The sequence below is a fragment of the Equus caballus genome, chromosome 6 (genome assembly GCF_041296265.1).
Source record: "Equus caballus isolate H_3958 breed thoroughbred chromosome 6, TB-T2T, whole genome shotgun sequence".
NCBI lineage: Eukaryota > Metazoa > Chordata > Mammalia > Perissodactyla > Equidae > Equus > Equus caballus.
The window spans coordinates 24,234,136-24,261,390 of NC_091689.1; the positions used below are offsets into that span (position 1 = coordinate 24,234,136).

The 27,255-nt window shown below is 54.1% G+C and overlaps 2 protein-coding genes across 5 annotated transcripts in view; one reads left to right on the top strand and one right to left on the bottom strand.

Annotated features, from left to right (window-relative positions):
• The first annotated feature begins 4,537 nt into the window (after positions 1-4,537).
• Positions 4,538-14,070, top strand: ERFE (erythroferrone). Of its 2 annotated transcripts, none has more exons than XR_011439586.1 (8): positions 4,538-4,777; positions 7,176-7,298; positions 8,554-8,656; positions 9,924-10,171; positions 10,249-10,357; positions 10,438-11,282; positions 11,360-11,438; positions 12,086-14,070. XR_011439586.1 is itself a non-coding variant. In XM_023642703.2 (8 exons), exons 1-8 carry the CDS (start codon positions 4,580-4,582, stop codon positions 12,182-12,184), a joined length of 1,050 nt encoding a protein of 349 aa, XP_023498471.1. In that variant the 5' UTR covers positions 4,538-4,579; the 3' UTR covers positions 12,185-14,070. The 2 variants fall into 2 exon arrangements, 1 of the variants encoding a protein (XP_023498471.1); XM_023642703.2 differs by having other exon boundaries at positions 10,438-10,528.
• A 1,391-nt stretch (positions 14,071-15,461) lies between these two features.
• ILKAP (ILK associated serine/threonine phosphatase) overlaps positions 15,462-27,255 on the bottom strand; it is a 32,567-nt gene continuing 20,773 nt past the window's right edge. For all 3 annotated transcript variants that reach the window (XM_001500361.7, XM_023642701.2, XM_023642702.2), the window contains 3 exons: positions 17,902-18,021; positions 16,012-16,093; positions 15,462-15,736 (listed from right to left, as the gene is read on the bottom strand). In XM_001500361.7, coding sequence (XP_001500411.3) covers positions 15,596-15,736; positions 16,012-16,093; positions 17,902-18,021 — 343 coding nt within the window. In that variant the 3' untranslated portion in view covers positions 15,462-15,595. The remainder of the gene's footprint in view (positions 15,737-16,011; positions 16,094-17,901; positions 18,022-27,255) is intronic.

The following is a 27,255-nucleotide window of genomic DNA, read 5'->3' on the forward strand; positions in this document are numbered from 1 at the left end:
TGTCATTAAATGGACTGTTCAAATGACAGTTCACCGTTGTCACTTTAGACCACTGCTCCAGTTGGTTGGTTGACCAGTTGGCCCAGTGGAAAGTCTGCGTATTGACCTGGAGCCTGTCCGTGACTTAAGAAGGAGGTTGTCACAGCCACATGCAATGGAATGATGTCGACTCCTACAGGGCCGTCTCACTCACCTTTGTTCCCCAGCACCCCCAGCACAGTGCTGTCACTCAGCCTGAAGTGTGGCTGCCGTTGCCATGTGTCTGTGATTCTCCTGAGGCCCCAGCACCAGGCACACAGGAGGCCAGCCAGGCATGCAGCTGATTAACTGAAGAACGAAGTGGACTGAGACGAGAACCTTCACGGAGGAAGCAATTCCCTGTTTGCCGTGAATATCCCTGGAGCCGACATGATCTCCTCCAGCTGTGGGGGCTGGACCCCAGAGAAGGTTTCATTTGGTGGCTCAAGGACCTTGGGCCAGTCCCAAAATCTGAGCCTCAGTTTCCTCATCTGTGTTATGGGGACAATCACGTGATCTGAGAACTAGGTGATGTCATGTGCTGGGGAGGCTCCGGTAAACAGCGGAGGTCGCCTTCCTTGTGCATCGGGAGGCCACACAGCAAGTCGACTTCAGGCTCCCATTGTGTTCGGGGGCAAAGGGAGCTTTTATTCCCATGACTTCATCACAAAGGTCCTTCCTTTGGAGGAAGAGAGAAGAGTGGGGACAGCTTGACTGCATCAGGCTGCTGGGAAGCCAGCGCGGAGGCTGTGACATGAGGGCCCAAGAATGAAGATTAGATTTCAGCCAGGCGTGAAGGCGTGTGGGGGAGGCCACCTCGAGCCCTGCCTGGGTCCCCTTCTGTGGATGCTCACTCAGTACCCTATCCAGGGGTGGATCAACTTGCCTCCAGATGCTGCCTCTGCTTCTGAACCCGTGGGCTGCTGCTACAGGCAGCAGGGGCCTCGGCGCCATCAGAAGACCGTTTCTGGTGGTCCCTGATCCATGCGTTTCTTTGCTAAGCTCAGCCTTCCCCTGCGTGGAGGCCGTTTTTGAAATGTGACCCCAGAAGCACGCAGGGAGCCCACCTGAAGGCCCCAGCCCTTTGTGCCCTCCTGCCCCAGGTCCAGCTGAGTCATGACCTTGGGATCGTGTTACAGGACGCAGCACCAGCACCAGAACCGATTTGATTTGGGCCCTCTGGCAGGGCCTATGACATCACTAGGATTGTTCACTGTTTGGGAAAATAACTGTTTTTCACATGGCAACAGCTCCTGTCCTCAAGGCTGGCCTCCTGCGGGCTGGGGCCCCCCACTGTGAGGTGGAAATGATGTCACATGAACATAAGATCACATTCCCCAGATCGGGTCCTTCCATCCCCACATGTCACCCGTGTTACCAAAGGTGACAGAGCGTGAGCGTCACCTTCCCAGGGTGCAGGTTGGCCCAAGTGGCACTTGACCTGAGAGCAGCAAGCCCTCTGGCCCCTGTGGACAGAATCTGGGCCAGCAACCCAGACACGGGGCCCCCAAGCAGCCTGGCCTCCGGGCTGGGGGTGAGCACCACCGGCCGCCTTCCTCCTGGCCGTGGCCTTGCCTGTTCCCACGTCCCTTATGAGTGGGATCCCAGAAGAGGGCTCAGGGACAACAGCTGCTATTATGCCCACTTAACAGAGGAAGGCTGCATGCCAAATGGCCCTAGATGTGCCACCTCCAAAGCCCCATGTGACCTTTGCTCCAGGGGGCCGTGCAATGGCCAGGTTTGCTGAGCAGACCCACTGCCGGGATGTCCTGGGCTCTGACCATGCTCTGCCGTGGCCCCCACAGCCTGGAGCCTCTGTCTTCACATTGGTCCGGGGGTACCTCCCTGTGACGTGGTGTCGATGGCCTGGGCAGGGACCCTCACCACTCAGGTGGCCTGGAAGGCAAGCAGGCCACACTCACCACAAATCCAGCTCATCCTGGAGCAGGCACCTGTGCCTTATTGCCAGCTCTCAGGCAAGGAAACTGACACTCCAAGATGCTCTGGAACAGGCTGGCCACCATGAGGTCCCCAAGCCAAGCTCCTTTCTTCCCACTTCGTTGGGCTGCCCCCAGGGCATTCCACCTCCTTAAGCGGGGGAGATTCTGTGGACAAGCCCCCTGATTCAAGAGTGGCCAGCTACAGGTGTTCCCCTGGGATTCCCTGCCAGCCAGACCCCCGGAGGAAATCCCACACCCACGGGATGCCCACTGGTCTGAGAGAGAAACAGGGCCACATCCTCTTCAATAACCTTCAAGCTCATCCTGCAGCTCATATTTCACACCATCTAGAATAGGAAGGATCTTAATGGATGAAACGTGCGGCTGTGAAGATGTCATCCTGCCCAGTGGGCAAGAGGGTCTGACTTCAGCCCCAAGCCCAGGCTGTGTGTCCCTGGGCGAGCCACCCACCTCTCTGGGCTAATCAGTGGGGCCTGCGAGAAGTGAATGAAGGGCTGGATGTGGACGTGCTTTTGCAGAAACACCAAGGGACCGTTCACAGAGCTGCGACTCCTGGGGACAGGAGGCCCTCTCTGCCAGGGGATCTTAGGTTTCAGCAGAGAATACCCTACGCTTGGTGTCCTATGATCGCGGATGCAGTCTCCTTGAGTAAATGAAACAGAACAAACTTACAACACTTAACCCTGAAGCACATGCCCAGCACATACAAACAGGTCATGAAAACGTTCCAACGTGAGGCTTCCTAACAGCCCTTCCTCATGGGCCCAGAAATAAGAAGCCACCCGAGAAATCCTTAACTCTTTTCCGGCTTCCCAATAACGCCCTCCATGCATCTGGAAGCAAATCTCCTTACTCGTAACAAAACTGCTGAACGTTTGCAGAGGAAATAAGTTCATATATTTAGTTGAGTACATCTTACATAAGCCGGTATTTCACAAACGTCTTCTTGGAGATCTGCAATTTCTGTAGGGATTTCTCTTTTTTCATTCCATGGATAAATCTTTTAAAAAAATCGTTAAAAAGATGAGGACAGAACTTCTCTTTTGCAATCCTAATTTGCCTCTGAAAGACAGCCTCATAGAGTAAGTCTTTGGGACACACTGACCCGTGGGGGGAACACATTCTATGGTGGGTGGGGTATTTTTTCTTTAAACATCCTCCCCCACCCCCAAAAAACTCTACCACCATCCCCACATCCTACAGGAAAAGAGGCCAAGTCACGGGGAACAATTAATACCAGGCTTTTTCTAAAATATGGAGTATTTCCTGTCCCCTGGAAACCGTGCCTGAGCGGTGGGGACTATAGGTGGTCCATGTGAGCTCCCCTCTGAGGACTACCCTCGTCCCCTCCCCCAGGCCAGACTCCTCCTGGCTTCCAGTTCCCGGCGCCACATCCTGAAATAGGACCGGGTAAGGCCTCCTCTCTTCTCAGAAGAGGTCAAAATCATCCCTTGGTGTGGGTGTAGGCCCTTTGGAAGGCGCATTCCTCAGCAGCGCCTTCTCCCACTGTTGAATAAAATGCACTGTGCACCCACCAGGTGCAGGCCCCCAAGGGCGGGGTACAGAGCCGGAGGGCTGTCGCAGGCCATCACCTTGCAGTGGCTGAGACAGACAAGCAATGGGCACGGAATAGAACAAGGTGGCCCAGGGAAGGGGTGAGGAGGCTGGCTCTTCCCAGGGAGGAGCCTGGAGCTCAGGCCTGCAGGGTCTGGTCCACCTGTCCCAGTGGGGTGCCCTGCGCTGACGCGGGTGGGCAGCAGGCAGCCTCGTCCCTGGTTGGGTCGGCTAGGTCCAGATGGAGCTGAGTCCTCCCAGTCCCCTCCTCGGTGTGCCGGCATCAGTGCAGGGTGCTGCCCCGGGTTGTAGATTCACCCGTGCACCCTTCCCGCCCCAGGCGCCCGCAGGTGTGCCGGGGTGGGGAAGAGCGGCTCATCCTTGAGCTCAGGGCGCCCCAGCCATGAGGACAAGGGTGCCCTAGAGGGGAGGGGCCCTCGCCTGGGAAGGGGGAGACAAGGAGGGACTCAGAGGGTCTTCCTGGTCCGCAGTACTCAACATACGTCGGCAAGGCCAGGACAATGGGGAGGCAGGAGGCGTCTCAAGGTCCCCGCAGAGAAGGCGAGGGACAGAGAAGGAAGAAGAGATGCCCCCGGGCCCAGGAGAAGGGGTGTCCCGGCTCCCCGCGAAGCAGAAGCACTGGACACCGCGCAGGGAGGGACCAGGAGCCGGGAGATGGAGCGGAAAAGTGCTCGACATGAGGGGGCGCTCCCGCCACCGCGAGCGAGTGCTCCCCGCGCCCCCTGCCTCCCCGGTAGTCCCCTCCTCGCACCCCCTTCCCTACCCTGTGCCCCGCACCTCAACTCCTCGCTGCAGCGCCCCCCGCCCTCCCTGGCACCACCCCCGCCACTGCCGCAGCGCCCCCTGCCCTTCTCCGCACCCCCCGCCGCAGCGCCCCTGCCCTTCCCCGCGCCCCGCGCTGCAGCGCGCGCCGGAGCCGGGAGGGGGCGCCGGGCGCGGCGGGGGATTCGAGCGCGTTATAAGCGCGGAGCCCCAGCGCGGTTCCGAGACGCCGCGCTCGCAGCCCAGAGGGACCCGCCGCCCGCATGGCCCCCGCCCGCCGCCCCGCCGGAGCCCGCCTGCTGCTCGTCTACGCGGGCCTACTGGCCGCCACCGCCGCTGGCCTCGGCTCCCCGGAGCCCGGCGCGCCCGCGGGGAGCCGCGCCCGCGAGGAGCCGCCGCCCGGGAACGAGCTGCCCGCGGGCCCCGGGGAGAGCCGCGCGGGGCCGGCCGCCCGCCCGCCGGTAAGACGCCGCTCCCGCCTGACCGCGCCCCGGGGACCCCCGGGCTCTGCTCCCGCCGGAGCCCGCCCGTCCCCGAGGCCCAGGGCGCACCGGGCGCGGGGCAAGCGCGGCGCCGCGGACAGGGACCTACGCTGACTTGGCGTCCTTTCTAAAGTGGGGCTAAAACCGCTTTGCTCGCGGGGCTCCAGGGACACCCGGGAGGTCTGCACGCCGCCGCCTGCACCGCCGGGCGCTGTAAAGGCCAGCCTTGACCTTGACTTTTGGTGGTTTTCTTTGGCATCGAAGCAAAATTCTACCGGGCCAGGGGAAAATGTCTTTTCTTTGGGGACAGAAGGAAGTTGGGGAATATGTAAAATGAAAATAACTTGATTCTCGTGAAATTGGGAAGGAGGTATTTGTAAAAGTGTGAGCAAATTACTGACCTCTCCCCCCCAATCTACTTGGGGCAAATCCCTCTGAAAAACAAAAAAATGCCTCCTTGCCCGTCTAGGGGAAGGAAGTGGAGGGGCGATGCAGGACCCCTCAAGGCCGTGTGACTTCAGGTGTGGAGGGGCGATCTTTAGCTCTGCCCGGCTCCTTCCTTCCTTTCCAGGATGGTGCAGAGGGTGGTAAGGTTGGGGGGGCTGGGGACTGCGGGGCTCCGGAGTCCTCAGTGTGGGCGGGGCCTTTCAGACTGGGTGGGTGGTTGGGTTTCTTTTACTCTGAAGATGCCCAAGGGCAGAGAGTCGCTGGGGCCTCAGGACCCGGCCTCTGCTCTCAGCATCTCACTTGGAACCAGGATGGCCAAGGACGCCTTCATAAGGTGGGCGGAGGTGGCAGCCAGCCCTGCGGGCTCCCTGGGAGGAGCCTCCCCAAAGCCCTCTGTCCCCACCACCCTCAGCCACTTCCCATGGACTGAAGGCAAACTCCCCCCAGACAGTGGGCCACCATCCCTGGGGGGCAGGTACGGCTGTCAGATGTCCAGTACAGTCTCCAGGAAGCAGGAGCCTCCAGGCGGGGTTCTGGCTGTGGACCCTCTTTGGGGTTCAAGGTGGCACCAGAGGCTCTGGCTCCTTTCTGAGACTCCCTCGAGGCTGGAGACCTCCGTGAGCCAGGGTGGCTGCCTGCCACCCACCCACACTGCCACAGGCTCGTTTCCATGGGCTCCAGACCATGTGGTTCCTCTTGTTTCTGCTCCCCCAGACCAAACTGGGGTCTGAGTGCATCCAGAGGCTGCTGGTCCAGCTGAGGGGGCAGCCAGCTCGGCACGCCCACCCGGCCCGTGTGGAGTCCTGCCGTGGGTTTCCACCGAGGGCGGCATGAGCCTGTGAGGTGGGGTCACAGGTGTCCGTGGAGAGCAGCTGGCGGGGCAGCACCTCGTGGGGTCCACCACCCAGCTAGGCATGGGGAAGCCCCGGGCACTCTGAGGCCCTTCTCTGTCCACCTCAGGTTCCTCTGACCAAGAAGTCCCCATCTGCCCCCCACAGCACACTGACTCCCAAAGGAAGGCCCCGGGTGTCTGCAGAGTGGCCCAGAGACCACTGGGTCTGTCTCTGATGACAGCCTAGCCAGCACCAGAACCCCAGGGTCCCCCCATCAGCCACCAGACTTGGCGCCCATGACCTCATCTAAGGACTCTTGAGCCAGTTTCCTTGCCAGCTGGCATCCTTGCCTGGAGCCCAGACTGTCCCAGGCCCTCTGCCCAAAGGGCTGAAGGCCTCTCCCTGGAAGGACCCTCCTGGAACTTTCCTCATTGTCAGGACTGGTCAGAATGCAGCATGCCGGGGAATGGATACTTCTGGAAGAGTCACTGTCCTTGCAAGGGTCGAGCATCTTGGAAGGCCTGAGGAAGATGAGTGGCTCACGCTCCATGCAGGGGCCTTGACATCTCAGTGCTGGCCCACTCAGTCCCCCTAACCACCCTGGACTTTAAGCCAGGCAGCCCTGAGGGCTGATGTTGGCCTCCCTGGAACTTCAGACCGTAGGGGTTGGACAAGGGGGCCCGCTGGTAGCTGGGGTCCCCATATTCACAGTTACCTCCTGAGCACCTGGGGGTGCCAGTGGTCCCATCCCCCTGGTGACTCTCCCAGGAAGCTGTGATCACTGCAGCTCCTACGGAGGAGGCTGGGAGAGGCCTGGTGGCCCAGCAGTGCCAGGCTTCCCGCCCGCTATGGAGCTCTGCAACCCATCTTCCTCCACCCACGTCTGGGGTCCTCTTCTCCTGTTCCCCAGGGATCATCCTCCATGTGCTAAGAGGAAGGGGTCGGGGGCCAGGGGCTGTGCTGTCTTTGAGGGCACCACTGTTGACAAGGACGGGGCCGGAGGGTGCTGAAGGCCAGTTCTACATGGTCACATGCTGTGTGTTTGGTGGGTGTCAACTAAGGGAGGCGAACCAGCCTGAGGGCCACCTGTATTCCAGGAGCCCAGCACCGAGCGAGCGCGCAGCATCGACCCCCATGATGCCTGGATGCTCTTCGTCAGGCAGAGTGACAAGGGTGTCAACAGCAAGAGTGTGAGCAGAGGCAAGGCCAAGAAGCTGAAGGTGAGCAGGAAAGCGGCAGCCAGTGTGTGTGTGTGTGTGTGTGTGTCCCAGGGGAGGGGTGCGAGGGGGGCCTCCACCTGCGAGTCTTCCGTGAACCCCTAGCCCACCGCCATCACCCCCTGCACCTCTCGCGAGCCCCCACTGCACACCCTGAGCGTTTCCAACAAACACAGCCCCTCCCCCTCGGCCTGGGGCCAGAGAGCACAGAACGTGCCAAGCTGGGGCCCAGGTGACCCTGAGTTTGGGGCCTGATCTGACCACTTACCCTGCACCCCTTGAATGCCAGGCAGCCTGATGGGCTACCCCCTTCCTCTTCCCTCTGCACCTGGTGAGGGAGGCCTGGGCTAGCCTGGGAGGGCAGTCAGGGACCAAGCTGGAGGGGCCTGCAGGCGGGTGGGAGTGACACACAGTCTGGTTCCCAGTGGGTGGGGGGCATGGGGATCCTGGCAGTGCTGGTTCCCCTTCTCATTCAGCCTCGGACCTGGCGCCTGGTTCCGACGTCTGACTCTTGCCTTGAGCCCCAAAGAGGGCCATGTCCCCTGGGGTGGGGAGCTCTGGGGCAGAGGTGTACTGCCCATACTGGGTTTAGGTTTCTCCATCCACCCAGAGGACCAACCTCACGCTGCCCCAGATCTGCCCCAACGATGCAGTGCCAGGTTCTGAGCCTGAGGCAGGTGGGCGGCTGGGCTGTCCCCATGGCCTGGCCTGGCCCATCACCCTTGCCCCTCTGAGCCACCTGGCCCCGCCCCAAACTGAACTGGGGGGTTCGCCATGCTCCTCCCTGCAGGGACTTCCTTGCTCCCGTGTTGGGTCCCAGCCCTGCCCAGGGTGGGCTCCTTGAAGTCCCAGGCCCTGCTGCTGGGCCAGGCACAGTGGGGACTCACTGATGTTTGGCCGACTGGTGCAGTAACAGACCCTGAGACGAGAAAGTGGCCTGGAGTGTCCTTCCCACCTCCTTTCCCTCCTTTCCCCCTCTGCCTCCCCACTGGCTACCCTGCCCTCCCTCAGCCCAGCCCTGGGGGCCACCCCACCCCACCCCACCCCTGGCCAGCCACCAGCCCCTGCCTCCAGCACAATCCAGTCCTCACACTCAAGGCCTGGCAGCTTTCAAAACGTGGACCCTCACTGCCTTCTCGGGGAGTCTGAGGCTGACCTCCACCTTGGAGGTCACTGCGGGGGCCCCTCCTGCCTGCCTCTTTGTGGCAGCTCCCAGCCTGCCAGTTCAGATGTCCTCACTGCTGAGGTTCCCTTTCAGCTCGGCCTGCCAGGGCCCCCTGGTCCCCCCGGCCCCCAGGGCCCCCCAGGCCCCGTCATCCCACCAGAAGTACTGCTGAAGGAGTTCCAGCGGCTGCTGAAAGGTAGGGGGACACCCACGCGGGCACAGCCCCTACCTGGTGCGAGTGGGGCCAGGGGAGGCATCCTGGAGGAGCCGAGATAGCTAGACCTCAGCACGTGGGCCAGCACCCAGGGGGGCCCCTGTTCTGTGCCGGGCTCAGGGGCCGCCCAGCTGGCCTGGGTGGGCTGAGGGTCAGCAGCTGGGGGTTGGAGTGTGGCCAGGAGGGGGCTCCACAGAGGAAGGTGGGCTTGGCCACTCCATGTTCAGTAGCTGCTCGGGGACCAGCACCCATGCCCCACCTGGACATCAGGTGAGCCCAGCGAAGGCCAGCAGCCCGGAACCTACACCCCGAAAGTGGAGAGTGTCAGGGGGAAGTCAGGGCCTTAAGCTTGCAAAGTGCTTCTCTGACCCTCATGGTGACACGGGGGAGATCTGAGGCTCCCCTAGGTACACAGGCCCCCTGACTGCAGACGCCAACTTCCTCCCCTCCATCACCCCTGCCCCCACCTCCTCCCCTGACAGATCTCAGCTGCTGGGCAGAGAGCCCCATGGGAGGGCACCTGTCCCCAGTGGGGCACGGACGATAGTGTATGGGGGCAGCACAGGGTGGAGCCCAGCCTGGCACCCCCAAGTCACTGTCCGGCCCCGGCTGGGGCAGCAGAGCTGGAGGGCGCACAGGGAGAGAGTGGAGTGGAGCTAAGCTGTCACACTCAGGGGGCAGCCTGCACTGTGGCCAGCTGCTAAGAGGTGGCTCACGTTCTTTACTAGAGTTGATTTTATTAGGAAGAGCTATTGAGAGAGCTTGTCCCCCTTCCCGACAACTTACTGTTCATTGAAATACACCAGCTTCAGCAGAGGGAGAACCTCCATGTTATTTCCCGTGTAGCTGCAATAATTTATTTACACCCAGCTCTTTCCAAAAATGATCAAGCCTGGCTTATACGCTGGCATTCGCTGATACAATAAAAAATGTAACCAGAGAAAAAGCAGCAGCGTGAAGGGGGAAGTGTGCGTAGGATAGAGAGCGCTGAGTGTGTCTGCCCCGAGCTTCCCGGTAGCCAAAGCGTGAAAAGAAACAGGAGCGGCCACAGGGCCAGGAAGCAGTTTCTGCAGGCCCCGCAGGTCAAGACGGGGTCTCCCGTGGATTCCGGAGTGCGTTCAGGGGCCATCGGTGAGGCCCCCCCCCCCCCCCCAGCGTTCTGGAAGTGCCAGGGTGTGGGGAATGGGTCCGGGACACCTACGCGCGGGCGGGTGGTCCCGGCGCGCGGCCACCGCTCACTCTGTGCCAGGCGCGGTGCGGCAGCGCGAGCGCGCGGAGGCCGAACCCTGCACGCGCGGCCCCACCGCGGTCCCGGCCGCCACCAGCGGGAACGAGGAGGCGGCGGCGGCGGGGGCCGCGGACGTGCTGGCGCTGCTGGCCGCGCCCCTAGCCCCGGGCCCGCGGGTGCCGCGCGTCGAGGCCGCCTTCCACTGCCGCCTGCGCCGGGACGCGTCGGTGGAGCGGCGCGCGCTGCACGAGCTCAACGTCTACTACCTGGTGAGGCCCGGCCGGCCGGGGCGGGGCGGGGGGGAGCAAGGATGCGGCGGGCCCGTGACCGTCCGTGCGCCCCGCAGCCCGACGCCGAGGGCGCCTTCCGCCGCGGCCCCGGCCTGAACCTGACCAGCGGCCAGTATACGGCGCCCGTCGCCGGCTTCTACGCGCTCGCCGCCACGCTGCACGTGGGTGAGGCCCGGCGCCCGGGAGGGGGGATCGCCCGCGCCGCCCCGGCCTCCGCCGCCCCATGACCACCCCCCTCCCCGCAGCGCTCGGGGAGCAGCCGAGGCGGGGGCCGCCGCGCCCCCGGGACCGCCTGCGCCTGCTCATCTGCATCCAGTCCCGGTGCCAGCGGAACGCGTGAGTGGGCGCAGGGGAGCGTGGATAGAGGAGACAGCCCGAGGCCGCGCCGCCGCGGAGGCAGGCAGCTCCGGGCTTCCGAAACAGGCACCAGACCCGCCTCCTCCCTCCAGCCTCCCCCGCGTCCCGGCCCCCTGTGCACACTCCCCGACAACCCTTCCTAGGACCTGGGAGCCTGGCCCTCGCCCGCCTCGCCCCCCGACCTCCCGCCCCAGGGGACTGACTCCATCTCGTCACCTCCTCAGAGAGGCCTTTCGTGACCACTCTGCAGGGCCCTCCCCAGTCACTCTGGCCCCTCCCTGTGGACCTCCTTCCCGCACATGACCCTGTTCATCTTCCCCGTTGCAAGTTGGTCCGCGCGGGCAGGGGCGGCTCCCTCGGTAGCCCCAGCCCCCAGAACAGAGCCCAGGCACAGAGCAGACGCTCCCCGATAGTCCTATAAGGCATGAATGAATGAAATTCAAAACCTCGTGTTCTGATTTGCAAGTCCTCCACCGATTGGCGGAACTGCTTACTAGCGTCACTGCCGCCATCCCACCACCTCCGCTCGCGTCGTTTCCAGCAAAGCTAGGACCTGCTGCCCCTGGGCGCGGCCAGCCTGCCGGGCCGGCCCTCACAGCTCACCTTGGCCCTGTGGAGACTGTCCTGACTCCCCTTGGGGAGCCGGTTCAGATACCACCTCCTCCAGAAGACCCAGCCGAGACAGCTGTTCCACCGGCACTTTCGCTGGCCCGGTGTTGGTTGCTGGGTGAATGTGAGCACATTGTGTGTAAAGGTGGAGGGATCTGGGGCGGGGGGCGGGGGCTGACCCTCTTTCTGTTTTGGCTACAGCTCCCTGGAGGCTGTGGTGGGCCTGGAGAGCAGCAGCGAGCTCTTCACCATCTCGGTAAATGGCGTGCTCTATCTGCAGGTGCGTGGGGCAGGCTCAGGCATGGGGAGCACCGCCTGGGCGTGGCCTTTGGGTGACAGGGCAGGGAGGGGTGCTGGTGGATGCTCAGGAGCTCTGGCAGCAGTGCCCTCAGACTCCAGGCCTGGGAGAGGTTTGGGGTCGCATCCAGGCAGAGCCAGGCCATGTCCAGGTCACCTTCCCCCAAAGATACAGAAGGTTGTGTGGGTCCCCAGATTCTGCATTTCTGGGAGTTCCCTGGGGCTGTGACCCTGCTGGTGCACGGACATTTGGAGCAGCCAGCCCAGAGTACCAGTCCCACGAGGCTCTGCTAAATGGGTCGCTGGCCAGGTCTATGGGGCAGGGCCACCCTCACACCCCACTGTGGGGCCCTCACCAGCTCAGCATGCAGCAGAGAAGCCTGTTTGACTCTTGAACTCTCTGGCCCTGAGCATGGGCTCGCTCCCATGCACATGAACCACAGTGAGCCCCTGGGCACAGGGGGGGCCCACGGAGCTGCAGAGAAAGCACTAGAGTAGGGGTCAGAGGCACTGGGTTTGAGGGCAAGGCCAGCCAAGCCCTGGCTCCACGTCCTTGGGCAGGTGGAGTGGGGGTGCCCCTGCAGGCTGGCAGTCCCCAGGCTGACTCCTGGTGGGCGCCCCTCCCTGTAGACGGGCCAGTACACCTCCGTATTCCTGGACAACGCCAGCGGCTCCTCCCTCACGGTGCGCAGCGGCTCCCACTTCAGCGCTATCCTCCTCGGCGTGTGAGTGGCCACCCCAGGCCCTTGCTCTTGCTGGGCAAACAGGGCTACGGTCCAAATGATCTCTGGGCAGTGTCGGAGTGGCAGAGGCCACACACAGGAGGAAGTCCCCTGCAACTGCCCCCACTGGCCACCGCAGTTCAGCCCAGAGACGGCCACAACAGCCAGCCCCAGGAGGTGACATGGAAACTGGCAGTCCTGGGACCCGGATGACTTCAGGATGCTGTCATTCAAAAGGGGAAAAGCCCCATTGGGCTGTTATTCTGGAAATGTTTCCAGTGAGGTTCAGTGTGCCCAGGAGCACTTGCTTTTGTCCCTGGCTGCAGACCGGGCCCCTCCTGGCCGGTTGGGCACCTTGCCCAGAAAGCATCAACTGCCTTGCTGTGGCGGAGCCCTACCTTTTCCATCTTTCTTAGCGTTCTCTTGGGCTGCCAGGAGTGCCAGCCTGGAGGGAAAGGCTGGTCAGCCTGCCCAGGTGCCCTGTGTGCAGGGGGAGGGCCTCCCAGGGAAAGCGAGCTGCATGGCGAGGCCACCATGAGCAACAGCCTTCCCACAGCTCCCCTCTCCACCTGGGGCCCTCTGGTCCGCACCTGCTCTTCCCCCAAAAGTGTCTTTGGCCTGCCCAGGGACCTCAGGGTGCTGCTTGGCCTGCAGTGACCACAGGACTCAAGACTCTCATTGTAGCTCCTTGGCAGAGCAACCTTGGAAACCAGAGGGACGCTGGAAAGGGCTTATGAAGGGACAGTGAGAGTCTGGGCCTGCCTTTGAGGAGCTGTGGTCACTTCTAATGTGTGCAAGATGACCTGCAAGTTCACCTCGCAGATGGTCTTTCCAAACAGGAGCTATGCTCTTCCCCTCCTCAGGAAATCCTTCCCTTTTCCCATCCCGGTTGAGGTCTCAGTGCTGGGATCCACCCACCAGATGAAAGATCTAGAACATCTTTGCAGATTAGAGACGGCCAGGCCCTGCCCACCCATCTGAACAGACACAGCAAAGGCTTCCCAGGAGCTGACAGCTCCCACTGCCCACCTATGGCCTAGCTTGGTCCAACCAGCTCAGGGGTTATTCAAAGCATCTTCCCTAATGGGGTGGAAACGGGGCCCCGAGCTCGGACAGGTGGAGGAGACAGTGCCGAGAACGAGCTGGTCCTGGGAAGGCTGGGTCCCAAGTCCGCCATGCTGCAGTAGCAGTGATGGGACCCGGGTGGGGGAGGGGGACGTGTTCCTGTGAGGAGACATGGGTGTTGGCCTGCAGCATGTTTCTTCCAAGGTGCAGGGGCCCCCACTGCCTGCTGAGGAAGTTACCCCAACCCGTCCCTACATACAACGGGCTACCGGGACCTGGAACCACAGGTTGTCCTGGGGGCCAAACTGCTCTAACAAGGGTGTGTTCAGGCCTGGGAGAGAAGAGGGCACTGGCCAGTCACCTTAACCTAGCTGGCCTCAGGGTGCGCAGGTGACTGATCCCCAGACTCAGAGTCAAAGACCTCTCTCCTCAAGCACGGTACACGCCGACCCATCTGTGCACTCTGGCAGGCCTGGCACGGTTCTCAGTAGGACTCGCACCCGCCCTACCAGGAAGCGCCGGCTGGCCTGTCCTGCCTCCCCTCGCTCTTTGATAAGGGGTGACGTGACCACACCCTTTTCTGGATTTCACTTTGCATCCAGTGGGCACAGATATTTTAGAGAAGTTCTCTTTTACCCTTGAAAAAGCCACAGATCTCTTTCATTTTCTCAAGTGTGTTACACAGCAATTTAATGAAGTATTTATTGTATAATATTGCCAGGTAGAATATATTTATATATAACTGACTTTATGAAGTGGTGCAAGTACTTAAGAATTGTGTTATGTGATTATACAAAGTTGCAATAAAAACAAAGGGCAGACCTTAAAGCACAGCGTCGTCTTCATTTAGACCAGGCTCGCTGGGATGGTGGGGTGTGCACTGTGGGGGGAGAGGTGGAAGGATGGCCTCCAGCCTGTGGGGGCCCCAGGACCCCAGGAAGGTGGCGGGGGAAGGCCTTGCCAGGGAAGCCGCGGTGCCAAACCTCTCTAGCTCTGCAGCAGTGGCCCTCTGGGAAGCAGGGACACGTGAGTCACAGGCTGACACCTGGTCTGCTATAGGAAGATGCTTATTGAATAAATTGTTCGATTTCCCAATTCTGAGATGCTGAGACTCTTTCCTTCAATGGTGCCACCCTGTCTGATGTCACAGTCCTCAGCAGAATTGGAACCTGGCTCTAACACGGGCAGGGTGTGCTCTGAACACTCCCAAGGAACTTGGAGCAGGGGCCCCAGTTCCGCTGACCGAGCTGACGGGTGATAAGCCCATGTGCGCATGCTGGGCGGGGGCCAGGGAGCATTACAAAACAGCTGCTTCAAAGGCAAATTTTTAGAATCTTACATCATCCTGAGGCTAGCATTTACAAAAACAGACTAAGAGCTGCTTTACTAGAAAGCAGTCCCAGCAATACTGATGGCCTGTTTCACTATAAAGAAGGGCCTGGAAAGCATTTTAAAGTTTGTTTTTCTGAGTAGGCCGATCATGCATTTTTTAACATCTTTATCGAAAGGGTCCCCTCTGAAGTGGTATGCAAAGACCAACCTCAGCCCAACACAGAGCCACGTGAGCGCAGGCACGCTCCCAAGACTCGAAGCTGGGTCTGAGAAGGGGTGCTGAAGAGCAGCTTGAGTGCTCACGCCCTGGAAGCGCACATTTCACACCCAGGGGGGTCCAGATTCGAGACCTAGCACTCCAGAGTCCTTCGGCCAGACTGCATCTTTATCAGCGGAATCAGAGACGAGCATTGTTCTCGGAGAGCCTGGCAGGGGCACGCTGCTCTGCAGAGCAATAACCTCGTGCACACAGGGCCCCTGGGCAGGCTGACCAGCCTTTCCCTCCATGCTGGCACTCCTGGCAGCCCACGATGGTGCTGCGGAAAGTTCTGTCGACTTACTTTCATCCAGAATACTGAAAGAAGCCGCAGCGCTCCCACAGCCCAGGTGCTGGTCTAGCCCATCCTCACCTCGAGCTCCTCGCTGTCAAACGCCACTTATCCAACCAGGTCATCGCAAGGGTGAAAGGGCACAGGGAGTGAAAGGGCACAGGTAAGGTGCCCGTAAACTACACAACACTGCCCCGGGAGCGGCCTGCAGGGTGGGTCATTACTAGATGCTGACAATGGTCTTAACAAGGAAAGACCCAGAGCATATTCAAATGCAAACACAATTAACCTCTGAAGGGTCAAGAGCTGCTCAAAACGTAACAAGATAACTCAAAGGACTAGAAAAAAAAAGAAAGAAACCTTTATTTACAACCATGGGAGTCCCACAGGAGTACACGAGACACACAGAATGTGCACACACACAATGAACCTTTGAAGTCACTGCCATGCCAGGCTCCCGGCCCGCGGCGCCCTCAGTGCCCTATCCGCACCACCATCACGGTGACGTTGTCCGCTGAGCCCCGCTGCACCGCCTTGTTGGCCAGCCTGTTGCAGGCCGCTTCGTAGCGGGCATCGACAGCAGGCTTCCCTTCCCGGCTCTGGATCTTCTCATCCTGCCAGGCAGGAAAGGGTGACTGCTGAACAGGGGGACCCTGCACCCCGCCACTCTCCTGAGGCACCACCACCTCAAGGAAGGACTGCTCCCCAGTCTCCATCAGGGCAGGCAGGACAAACTGACTGGCGAGTCCCTGGACGGAGCTGACACTGAGAGAGTGCGCAGGGACTGCCCCCCAACAACAGGCGACACGGGAGGAGCAGGGTCTCAGGACTCCAGTTCTCTAAAACCTAAGGTGCAGCTGGAACTGGCACTCCCCAGGAGATTCCTTACCTCAAGGCAGGACAGGATGAAGTTCACAGCTTCTTCTGGGGTAAAGACCTTGAAGAGGCCGTCACAGGCCAGCAAAATGAACCTAAATATAGCGAAGAAATATACGTGGGTTTTACCAAACTTCATAAAATGGGCTGGCAACGGAGGTAAAATAAATACTGTCCAACTGCTCAAAGGCTGAGAATTTTTTAAAACCAACAAGTGCTATGAGATAAAGGTTAAAAGTCCTTAGACATATTTGTAGGTGGGACGGCACACAGCAAGATCGGGACTGCCCTTGTGTTCACCAACAATCACGGATTAACCCCGACACCGGGTGCTGTGCTGCACTTCTCAGACAAGCTCGAGGAAACCACCGAATAACAACGTCGGGTGTTCGGGTGAACACACACCAGATTTCTATCACCATCTGCCTCAAGCCATTTCCCAAGGACAGAGAGCTGACAGCCGACCCTCGATGGCATGTCCTTGAGCACTCTCTACCCACATGAGAGTATGTGTGAGCCCCAGAGCCCAGGGAGGACCACCGACCACCCTCACTGTCTGCAAACAGGGTTATCTACCTCCCTTCACAATCCTCCTCCTCCCAACTTCCCCAGGCAAGTCTTCGTGAACTGTGATGGGTTCCATGGGACAGCTCTGGTTCTCCCAGCCTGGAGGAACGTTCTCCGCAGCCTGAAGGGAACTACCTTTCTTTTCTCAGTGGAATACTCAGGTCATGATTTTCGTTTTATGACTGGGCATTCATTCAACAAGTACTTACTGAGCACACGGTCTGTGCTTGGGACCCACCAAGTCCAGGCAGGTTCCTGCCTTTCCAGTGAGGTGACAGACCCTGCGTAACTGATCATGCAAACGCAACACTACACCAGCACATAGAACAGGGGGCCAGGTCCAGTGTGAGAGCAGACGAGACTGTCCTGAGGCCACACTGAGAAAGCCAGAGGAGGCTGGTGGAAATGTCCCCCGACCCAAGGCAGGCCAGACATGGCCCACTGCAGGCAGGCATGGAGAGGCGGCCAGGCTGGGCAGGCAGGGCCGCAGTAAGGCCCCTTGTCGGCGGCGCTGGCAGCAGGGCCTGGAAGAGCACTGCCAACTCCAGTGTGGCGAGTGAGCATCTCACCTCCCTCGTCAGTTCAGTCCTGTGAATCCCACTGTTCTGAGCTCTGAGCTCTTCTCTCTCCTCCCCCCTGCTGCCTCGCATCAGCCCTCCCCCTCAAGCCAGGGCCACGGCCTCAGCTCCTGTAGGGCCTCCCAGCTCCGTCTTACTTCAAGCTTCCACAATTCCTTGCTGAGGGCTTCCTGTCACCTAGCGTGGTGCCTGGTCTGTTCAGGCCGCTTAGAATGGGAGGCGGACAAGTAAATGGGCAGGCTCTGTCCGAACACAGCTCAGCTCCACTTAAAAACCTCCCACGGTTCTCCACCAATTACAGGCTAGAATTCAAAGGCCTCAGCATGAACTCAGGGCCCTTCACAATCTGTCCCTGAAGGACCCTGCCATCATCCTTCCATCATTCCCTTTACTGGGGTCTGCCTGGCCACTTTCACACTGTTCTACTTTAACGCCTTTGTGTGTGTCCCCTCTGCCAGAAAGCCCTCTGCCTATCTCCAGCAAGAACATCCCCTCTTCCCCCACTGCCAGAGTATCCCAGAGCACCCCACACTCCCAAGACGCCCTGGATCGGAACCACCCATTCATGTATGCTCCCCTTCCAGACTATGAACCCCACTAGAGCAAATTGTCTTTCTCTCTGCACCTCCAGGGCCTAGCACCGTGCCTGAGACATGGCTGCCCACCCCCACCCCAGGTGCGTTATAGAAATTGGAAGAAGTCAGGAAGAGAAACAACCGTCTGTGTGCACATCTGTGCCTGTGGTAGGGTCATTTTACCTGTCATTGGGGGTCAGCTGGCAGCGCCTGATATCTGGCACAGAAGTGACCCCACAGCGCTTGTACTGCCCATCCCCAATGGAGCGGGACACCTCCAACACACCCAAGACACGGCCGTCCCTAAAATGAGGGGAAAGCACATTAGGACTCCACTTAACAGATCATGGCTCCACAGTACTTAGAACCTGACCTTAAAAGCAGAAAAATGGGATGGAGTGAACAATGTAACCTGTGGAAGCAGCATTATTAAGCAGCATTGACATCTCTTAGCCTCAAATAATACACAGGGATGTCTAAGTATTTTTGTGCTGAATCTTCATTGCTCTAGGTCATTAACATTGCTGCTGCCCTTGGCGCCTCAGCCCAGCTGCACAGTGATGGGACAGGCGCCCCGACACATGGCACTGTCTGGCCTAACTCATCCATGTGCCCACAGCCCAGAATCAGACTTGACTGGATGGGATGGGGCTGGGCTCTGTTTTCCTGTTTTGTTGGCTCTTAAAGCTGCTTGGGTGATTCGAACATGCAGCCAGGGTTAGGAATACGTGGAACAGAAGGATATTTTGCATTTCAATCTAATTAGATTTGGAAAATACCCCAAAGTGACTACTTCCAGATTCTGAAAAACATTTCCTTTATATTAGGTATGGGCAGCATGCAACTTAGATAAAAACGGCAGTATTCTGCACAGCATTATACTTTTACTCATTCTATTTTTAGGTGAGTGACATAGAGATGGGGAGGTGCTATGAAAAGGCCTCCATGCTGTAAGACAGAGGCCTATCAGCAGGGGAGCAGTCCCCAGCTCAATGCCCCCAAAAACCAATGTGGTGGGCTTACTTGCTGTGTGACTTTGGACAGCTGCAACCTCTCAGGCCCTTAGACCTTCATGTGTAAAAGCAGACAAGGCACACTTGACAAGGTGCACAAGAGCGCTCCACAAACACCAAAGCTGTGTGTGGAGCTTTAGCGTCACTATGGGGCTCCCAAATGATGAACAAGCACCTCTGGAGATGCTGTGCAGACGGATGCACACCAGGAAATTCCTCACTTGGGCTGCTGACTCAGAGTCAGAATTCAGCCTGGCCCTGGCCCTTTAGTCTGCCCACAAACTCACCCCCACCCCCCACCCCACCCCCACCCCCGCCCCCGGAAGTGGTCACAGCTGAGTAATCAGCAACAAAGACTTCTGCTGGCATCTGTGAAAAGCTGAGCAATCGTGTTGAGTACTATTACTAAGGAAACAGCAAGAGGCGCCAAAGTGCAGAGGAGCAGAGCTGAAGACTGGAAGGGGGTAGGGGTGGGGAGTGGGGGGCCTCTCACACTTAAGAGCACCATTCAAGACGCAGCTCAAAGCACAAGAACCATGAGAAGCCAACAAAGTGCTTCCTCAGTGACCAAGTGAGTGGGTGCCTGGTGTGGACCCCTCCTCCAAGGCATAAACCTGGCTTTTTCAATGAGACTGAGTGCAATGACCACCTCTGCTATGGCAGGTCCTGGAAGACCCAGGTACTACCAGCAACTTCTGGTAGAGCACAACTCAGTACAGAAAACGTGGAACAATTTCTAAGTCTGATGAAGAAAAACATGTGTACCACACCAGAGAAGCCACCATTTTTATTCTTGTTTACTGAGCAAAGTTCCACTCAAAGTTCCAGAGTGGAAATCCTACACTCGCTCAACTACAGAGTGACAGGAGAAAGCAACAAGAGACAGAATCGCGGCCCAGAAAAAGCCAATGGTATTTCACAAACTGGCACAGCAAGCTGGCTGGCACTCTGCCTGCACCCAGTGCAACAGCCTATGTAGGACGTGCGTCTGCACACACCAGTCAGCTCGACTGAGGCAAATCAGAGTGCCAACTCTAAGACTGTGCATCTCCGGCATAAACTCCACCACTTGCCTTTCATGTTCAGTAGAAGTGCAACAGGAGCACCACTGCCTAGGCTGGTCAGGAGTCAGCCACAACATGCACCTTATCTTCCCTGCCTGCCATAGTCCTTCTCCTAGAAGTCTCTCCTACACTCAGCACTACTCCAGACACAACAGGAAGCTCATGGTTGCAGCAGGTTCTCCCCCAACAACTGATGAACACTCATTGTCCTTCTGCTACCCTCACAGTGTTCTCCCCAGACCACCACGCAGAATGAGGGTGGATTTTCAAGTCCTAACCACCAAGCCAATGTGCCCATCCCTTTGTACCAATCATCGACAGGACCAGTCTCCTGCCCTTAAGCACTGGCACCTTTTGCTCCACGCTGCTTTATCTCTCACCTCCTTTCCATCTGCCTGTCAATCAGAACTGTTTTGCCATTGGTGGGCAAGCCATCTGACAGAGTCCCCTGACCTCAGCTACCTCTGCTGGTATTTTCTGTTCCAGTTCTTCCTTCACAATCAGAGAGAAAGGCACTGAGAGACAGCCAATCTGGCTGCTAGAACAAGCTAGACACTGCCCTGACTTCAGCTCCTCTAGCAAGTGAGCAAAAGCAGGGACACAGGTGTTCTTGATATGCTTGCAAAGCTAAGGCTGGGAGGTGGAAGCCACATCTTCTGATCATCCAAGGATGGCAGAGGCCAAAATTCAGTGTATTAATGTGATGGGTGCTACACAGATGACTGAAGGTATGATTCCAGAACTGTTTCTTTTCAGAACTTGACCAGCTTGACCGGGTCCCTGGGACACAGTACTGCACATTTAAAACTAAATGCTGCAGAGGGTGATGTCAGCCATCACCACAGAGCGAGCTGTTCCCTTAATCTCTCCCTGCTAAGATACAACGAAAAGGACATTCATTAGCCATCAGAGGACATCCACAGATCGCAACAGGACATTTGAGATACCCACACAGCTATACGTCTGAAAGTGGGGGGACTGGATCCCTGGGAAGCAGTGGAAGGAGGTAAGCGGATCTCCTCCCCTCCCCAGTGGCAGTGATCTAGGGTGCAGGAACTCACACAGCAGCCAGCACACAACTCTGAGAGGAGATGGGGAAACAGGTAGCCATCTGAGGGGACGCCCCACACAGAGGTGCTCACACACCATGTGGGTGCCCCCACCAAGCCAAATAGCCTGGGCAGGCTGCAGTGAGTGTGGAGCAGGATCATACAACATCATGTGTGCGATACAAAGCACCTCCCACCCCCAGTGTACCAGCTCAGCTGGTAGGCCAGGGCAGCAAGCCAGCACCAGAGCACCTGCGTGTGTGAAGCAGCGGCACCCACTGGGCAAATGCAGAGAGCCCTATCAGTCCAACTTCCCGCAGACGCAGCAGGTTCAGAGAACACAACTCCTGCACCCCTACTCCATCAAATACCATGAAGTACATTAACACTCCAGAGCAGACAGAAAATTAGAAACCAATCCTGAAGACACAGAAACCTACAATCTAAATGACAGAGAATTCAAAATAGTTGTCATAAAGAAACTCAACGAGTTACAAGAAAACACCGTGCAATGAACTCAGTAATAAAATTAATCAGAAGGAATTCTTCACAAGAGAGATTGAAACTAAAAACAACCCAAACAGAAATGCAGGAGATGAAGAACACAATAAATGAGATAAAAGCTATCTAGAATCCTTAAAAAATAGACTTGATGTTATGGAGGAGAGAATTAGTAATTTAGAGTACAGAAATACAGAAACACTTCAGGTGGAAGGAGGAGGGAGAACTAAGACTAAAAAGAAATGAAGAAATTCTCCAAGAAATATCTGACTCAATTAGGAAATGCAACGTAAGAATTACAGGTACTCCAGAGGGAGAAGAAGGGGAGAAAGGAGCAGAGAGCTTGTTCAAAGAAATATTAGTTGAAAACGTCCCAAACCCAGGGAAGGAACTGTATAATTACAAGTAAATGAAGCCAATAGAACTCCTAATTACATCGATACAAAAAGACTTTCTCTAAGGCATATATTAGTAAAGCTAGCAAAAATGAAGGACAAAGAAAAAATACTAAAAGCAGAAAGGCAGAAGAAAGCTAACATACAAAGGAACCCCTCTCAGGCTTTTGGCAGAAACCTTACAGGCTAGGAGAGAATGGAATGATATATTCAAAATAATGAAAGACAAAAACTTTCAACCAAGAATATTCTATCCAGCAAAACTATCCTTCAGATGGAGAAATAAAAACTTGCCCAGAAAAACAAGAGCTAAGGGAGTTCATCACCACAAGACCTCCCAAAGAAATGATCAAGATGGCCCTTGGGGTCGGCCCCGTGGCCAAATGGTTAAGCTCCACTTCAGTGGCCCAGGGTTTTGCCGGTTTGGATCCTGGGTGCAGACATGACACTGGTCATCAGACAATGCTGAGGCGGCATCCCATATAGCAGAGCCAGAAGGAACTACAACTAGAATATATAATACGTACTGGGGAGGCCTTGGGGAGAAAAAGGACAAAAAAAAAAGAAGGCCCTCATAACTGAAACAAAAAAGAAAAGGTTTACAAAGCCTTGAGCAAGGAGACAGACAGCCAAAATCAGAAAACTGTAGCTATAAAAACAGGTTAGCAAATAATTATAACATTAAAGATAAAGGGAAGGAAAGCATCAGAAATAACTATAAACACCTCATTTTAATCACAACTCACAACACAAAACAGAATAAGTAATGACAACAATGTTTAGATAAGGAACAGGAAAGGGACAGAAACTGCTTAAGCTAAGGAGTTAAGAGGCTACCCGAAAAGCGACTGTCTCATCTATGAGATCTTTTATACAAACCTCACGGTAACCACTAAATAAAAATTCAGAACAGAGACACAAATGATAAATGAAGAGAAAACTGAGAAAACCTTCATGGAAAGTCAACAAACTGAAATGGTTGTCAGAAACACACGGGAGGAGAAATAAGGGAAACATAGAACAACTGGAAAACAAGAGACAAATGGCAGCATTAAGCCCTCATACATCAATAATCACCTTAAATGTAAATTCATTGAATTCTCCAATCAAAACACACAGAGTGGCTGAATGGATTAAAAAACAAGACCCAACAATATGCTGCCTCCAGGAAACACATCTCAGCTTTAAAGACAAACACAGACTCAGAATGAAGGGATGGAAGACAATACTCCAAGCTAATGGCAAACAAAAGACAGCAGGTTTTGCCATACTTACATCAGACAAAGCAGACTTCAAGATAAAAAAGACAATGAGAGACAAAGAGAGGCAGTATGTAATGATAAAAGGACATTTCACCAAGAGGACATAACACTTGTGAATATCTATGCACCTAACACAGGAGCACCAAAGTATATAAAGCAACTGTTAACAGACCTAAAAGGAGAAATTAACAGCAACACAGTAATAGTAGGGGACCTCAACACCCTACTTACATCAATAGATAGATCATCCAGACAAAAAGTAAAGAAGGAAATGGTGGAATTAGATGAAAAACTAGACCAGATGGACTTAGATATATATAGAACACTCCATACCAAAACAGCAGAATACACATTCTTCTCAGGTGTACATGGAAAATTCTCCAAAAAAACCCATATGCTGGGAAACAAGGCAAGTCTCAATAAATTTAAGAAGACTGAAATCATGTCAAGCATCTTTTCTGACCATAACACTAAGAAACTGGAAATAAACAATAAGAAAAAAGCTGGGAAAGTCACAAATATGTGGAGACCAAACAACATGCTACTGAAAAGCCAATGGATCAATGCAGAAATCAAAAAAATATCTGGAGACAAATGGGTGTAGCAAAAGTGGTCCTAAGAGGGAAATTCACAGCAATACAGGCCCACCTCACTACCTCAAGAAACAAGAAAAATCCCAAATAAGTAATCTTAAACTACACCTAACAGAACTAGAAAAAGAAGAACAAAGCCCAAAGTCAGCAGAAGGAGGAAAATAATAAAAATTAGAGCAGAAATAAATGAAACAGAAACCAAAAAAACAATAAAAAGAATCAATGAAACTAAGAGCTGGTTCTTTGAGAAGATAAACAAAATTGACAAACCCTTAGTCAGACTCACTAAGAAAAAGAGAAGGCTCAAACAAATTAGAAATGAAAGAGAAGAAATTACAACCAATGTGATACACCAAGCTAACAAAATGAGAAATAAAAAAAATCACATGATCAAGAGAAGTTACAACAGTTACCACAGAAAAACAAAAGAGAATACCATACAAAAACTATATGCCAACAAACTGGGCAACCTAGAAGAAATGGATAAATTCTTAATCTCTTACAACTTCCCAAAACTGAATCAAGAAGAAATAGGAATCTGAATAGACCAATCACACATAAAGAGATTGAAACAGTAATCAAAAACCTCCCCAAAAATAAAAGTCCAGCACCAGACGGTTTCTCTGGAGAATTCCACCAAACATCCAGAGAAGATTTAATACCTATCCTTCTCACACTATTCCAGAAAATTCAGAAGATGCAACACTTCCTAACACATTCTACAAGGCCAATATCACCCTGATACCAAAGCCAGACACGGACAACAGGAAGAAGGAAAATTACAAGCCAATATCACTGATGAACATAAATGCAAAAATCGTCAACAAAATATTGGCAAATCGAATACAGCAATACATTAAAAAGATCATACACCATGATAGAGTGAGTTTCATACCAGGGACACAGGGATGGCTCAACATCCGCAAGTCAATCAATCTGATACACCACATTAACAAAACGAGGAACAAAAACCACATGATCATCTCAACAGACGCAGAGAAAGCATGTGACAAGATCCACCATATTTATGAATAAAACACTAAATAAAATGGGTATAGAAGGAAAGTACCTCAACATAATAAGATCCAACATCCATTTATGATAAAAACTCAATAAAATGGGTATGGAAGGAAAGTACGTCAATATAACAAAGGCCATATATGACAAATCCACAGCCAACATCATACTCAACAGGGTAAAACTGAAAGCCATCTCTCTGAGAACAGGAACAAGACAAAGGTGCCCACTCCCACTATTCTTATTCAACATAGTACTGGAGGTTTGGGCCAGAGCAATTAGGCAAGAAAAAGAAATAAAAGGTATCCAAATTGGTAAGAAGTGAAACTCTGTTTGCAGATGCCATGATATTATATATAGAAAACCCTAAATAATCCATCAGAAAACTATTAGAAATAATCAACAACCACTGCAAAGTTGCAGGGTACAAAATCAACTTGGAAAACTTAGTGGCATTTCAGGGCTGGCCTTGTGGTGTAGCTGTTAAGTTCAGCATGTTCTGCTTCGGCAACCCAGGTTCGCGGGTTTGGATCCCAGGCATGGACCTACACCACTCATCAGCCATGCTGTGGCAGTGACCCACATATAAAGTAGAGGACGACTGGCACAAATGTTAGCTCAGGGCTAATCTCCCTCAAGCAAAAAAATGAGGAAGACTAGCAACAGATGCTAGCTCAGGGCTAATCTTTCTCAAGAAAAAAAATCACTCGCATTTCTATACTCTGTTATAATAACAAACTAACAGAAAGAGAACTCAAGAATACAATCCCATTTACAATTGCAACAAAAAAGAAAAATATCCAGGAATAAATTTAACCAAGGAAGTGAAAGACCTATATACTGAAAACTGTAAGAATTACTGAAAGAAATAAAAACCTAAAGAAACGGAAAGATACTCCATGCATATGAATTAGAAGAATAAGCATAGTTAAAATCTCCATACTACCTTAAGCAATCTACAGATTCAATGCAATCCCAATCAGAATCTCAATGACATTCTTCACAGAAATAGAACAAAGAATGCTAAAATTCATATGGGGCAAGAGAAGACCCCAAATTGCTAAAGCAATCTTGAGAAAAAAGAACAAAGTTGGAGGCACCATAATTCCTGGCTTCAAAATATACTACAAAGGTACTGTAATCAAAACAGCATGGTAGTGGTACAAAAACAGGTGCACAGATCAATGAAATAGAATTGAAAGCCCAGAAATAAAACCACACATCTATGGACAGCTAACCTTTGACAAAGGAGCTGAGAACATACAATGGAGAAAGGAAAGTCTCTTCAATAGATGGCATTGGGAAAATGGGACAGCGACATGCAAAAGAATGAAAGTAGACCACTATCTTACGCCAAACACAAAACTAAACTCAAAATGGATTAAAGATTTGAATATAAGATCTGAGACCATAAAACTCCTAGAAGAAAATATAGGCAGTACACTCTTGGACACTGGTCTTAGCAACATCTTTTCTAATACCATGTCTACTCTGGGAAGGGAAACAAAAGAAAAAGTTAACAAATGGGATTGCATCAGACTAAAAAGCTCTTGCAAAGCAAAGGAAACCATGAACAAAATGAAAAGACAACCCACCAACTGGGAGAAAATATTTGGAAACCATTTATCAGACAAGGAGTTGATCTTCAAAATATATAGAGAACTCACATAACTCAACACAACAAAACAACCTGATCAAAAAATGGGCAGAGGACATGAACAGACATTTCTCAAAAGAAGATATAAATATGGCCAATAGACACATGAAAAGATGTTCACCATAGCTAATCATCAGGGAAATGCAAATCAAAACTACACTAAGATATCACCTTACACCCGTTAGATTGGCAAAAACATCCAAAACCGAGAGCGACAAATGTTGGAGAGGTTGTGGAGAAAAAGGAACCCTCATACACTGTTGGTGGGAATGCAAACTGGTACAGCCACTATGGAAAACAGTATGGAGATTTCTCAAAAAGTTAAAAATAGAAATACCCTATGACCCAGCCATCCCATTACTGGGTATCTATCCTAAGAACCTGAAATCAGAAATCCCAAGAGTCCCTTGCACCCCTATGTTCATCGCAGCATTATTTACAATAGCCAAGACGTGGAACCAACCTACATGCCCAGAAACTGATGATTGGATAAAGAAGATACAGTATATATACACAATGGAATACTACTCAGCCATAAAAAAAGACAAAATTGGCCCATTCGCAGCAACGTGGATGGACCTCGAGGGTATTATGTTAAGCGAAATAAGCCAGTCAGAGAAAGACGAACTCTATATGACTCCACTCATACGTGGAAGTTAATATATTGACAAGGAGATCTGATGGGTGGTTACCAGGGAAAAGGGGGGGTGGGGGGAGGGCACAAAGGGGGAAGTGGTGTACCCACAACATGACTAACAATAATGTACAACTGAAATCTCACAAGGTTGTAATCTATCATAACATTAATAAAAAAAAAAAGAAAGATTTGCATTTCTAAAAAAAAAAAAAAAAAATGGGCAGAGACATGAGCAGACATTTTTCTAAAGAAGATATACAGATGGCCAACAAACACATGATGTTCAACATCACTAATTATTAGGGAAATACAAATCAAAACTACAATGAGATATCACCTTACACCTGTC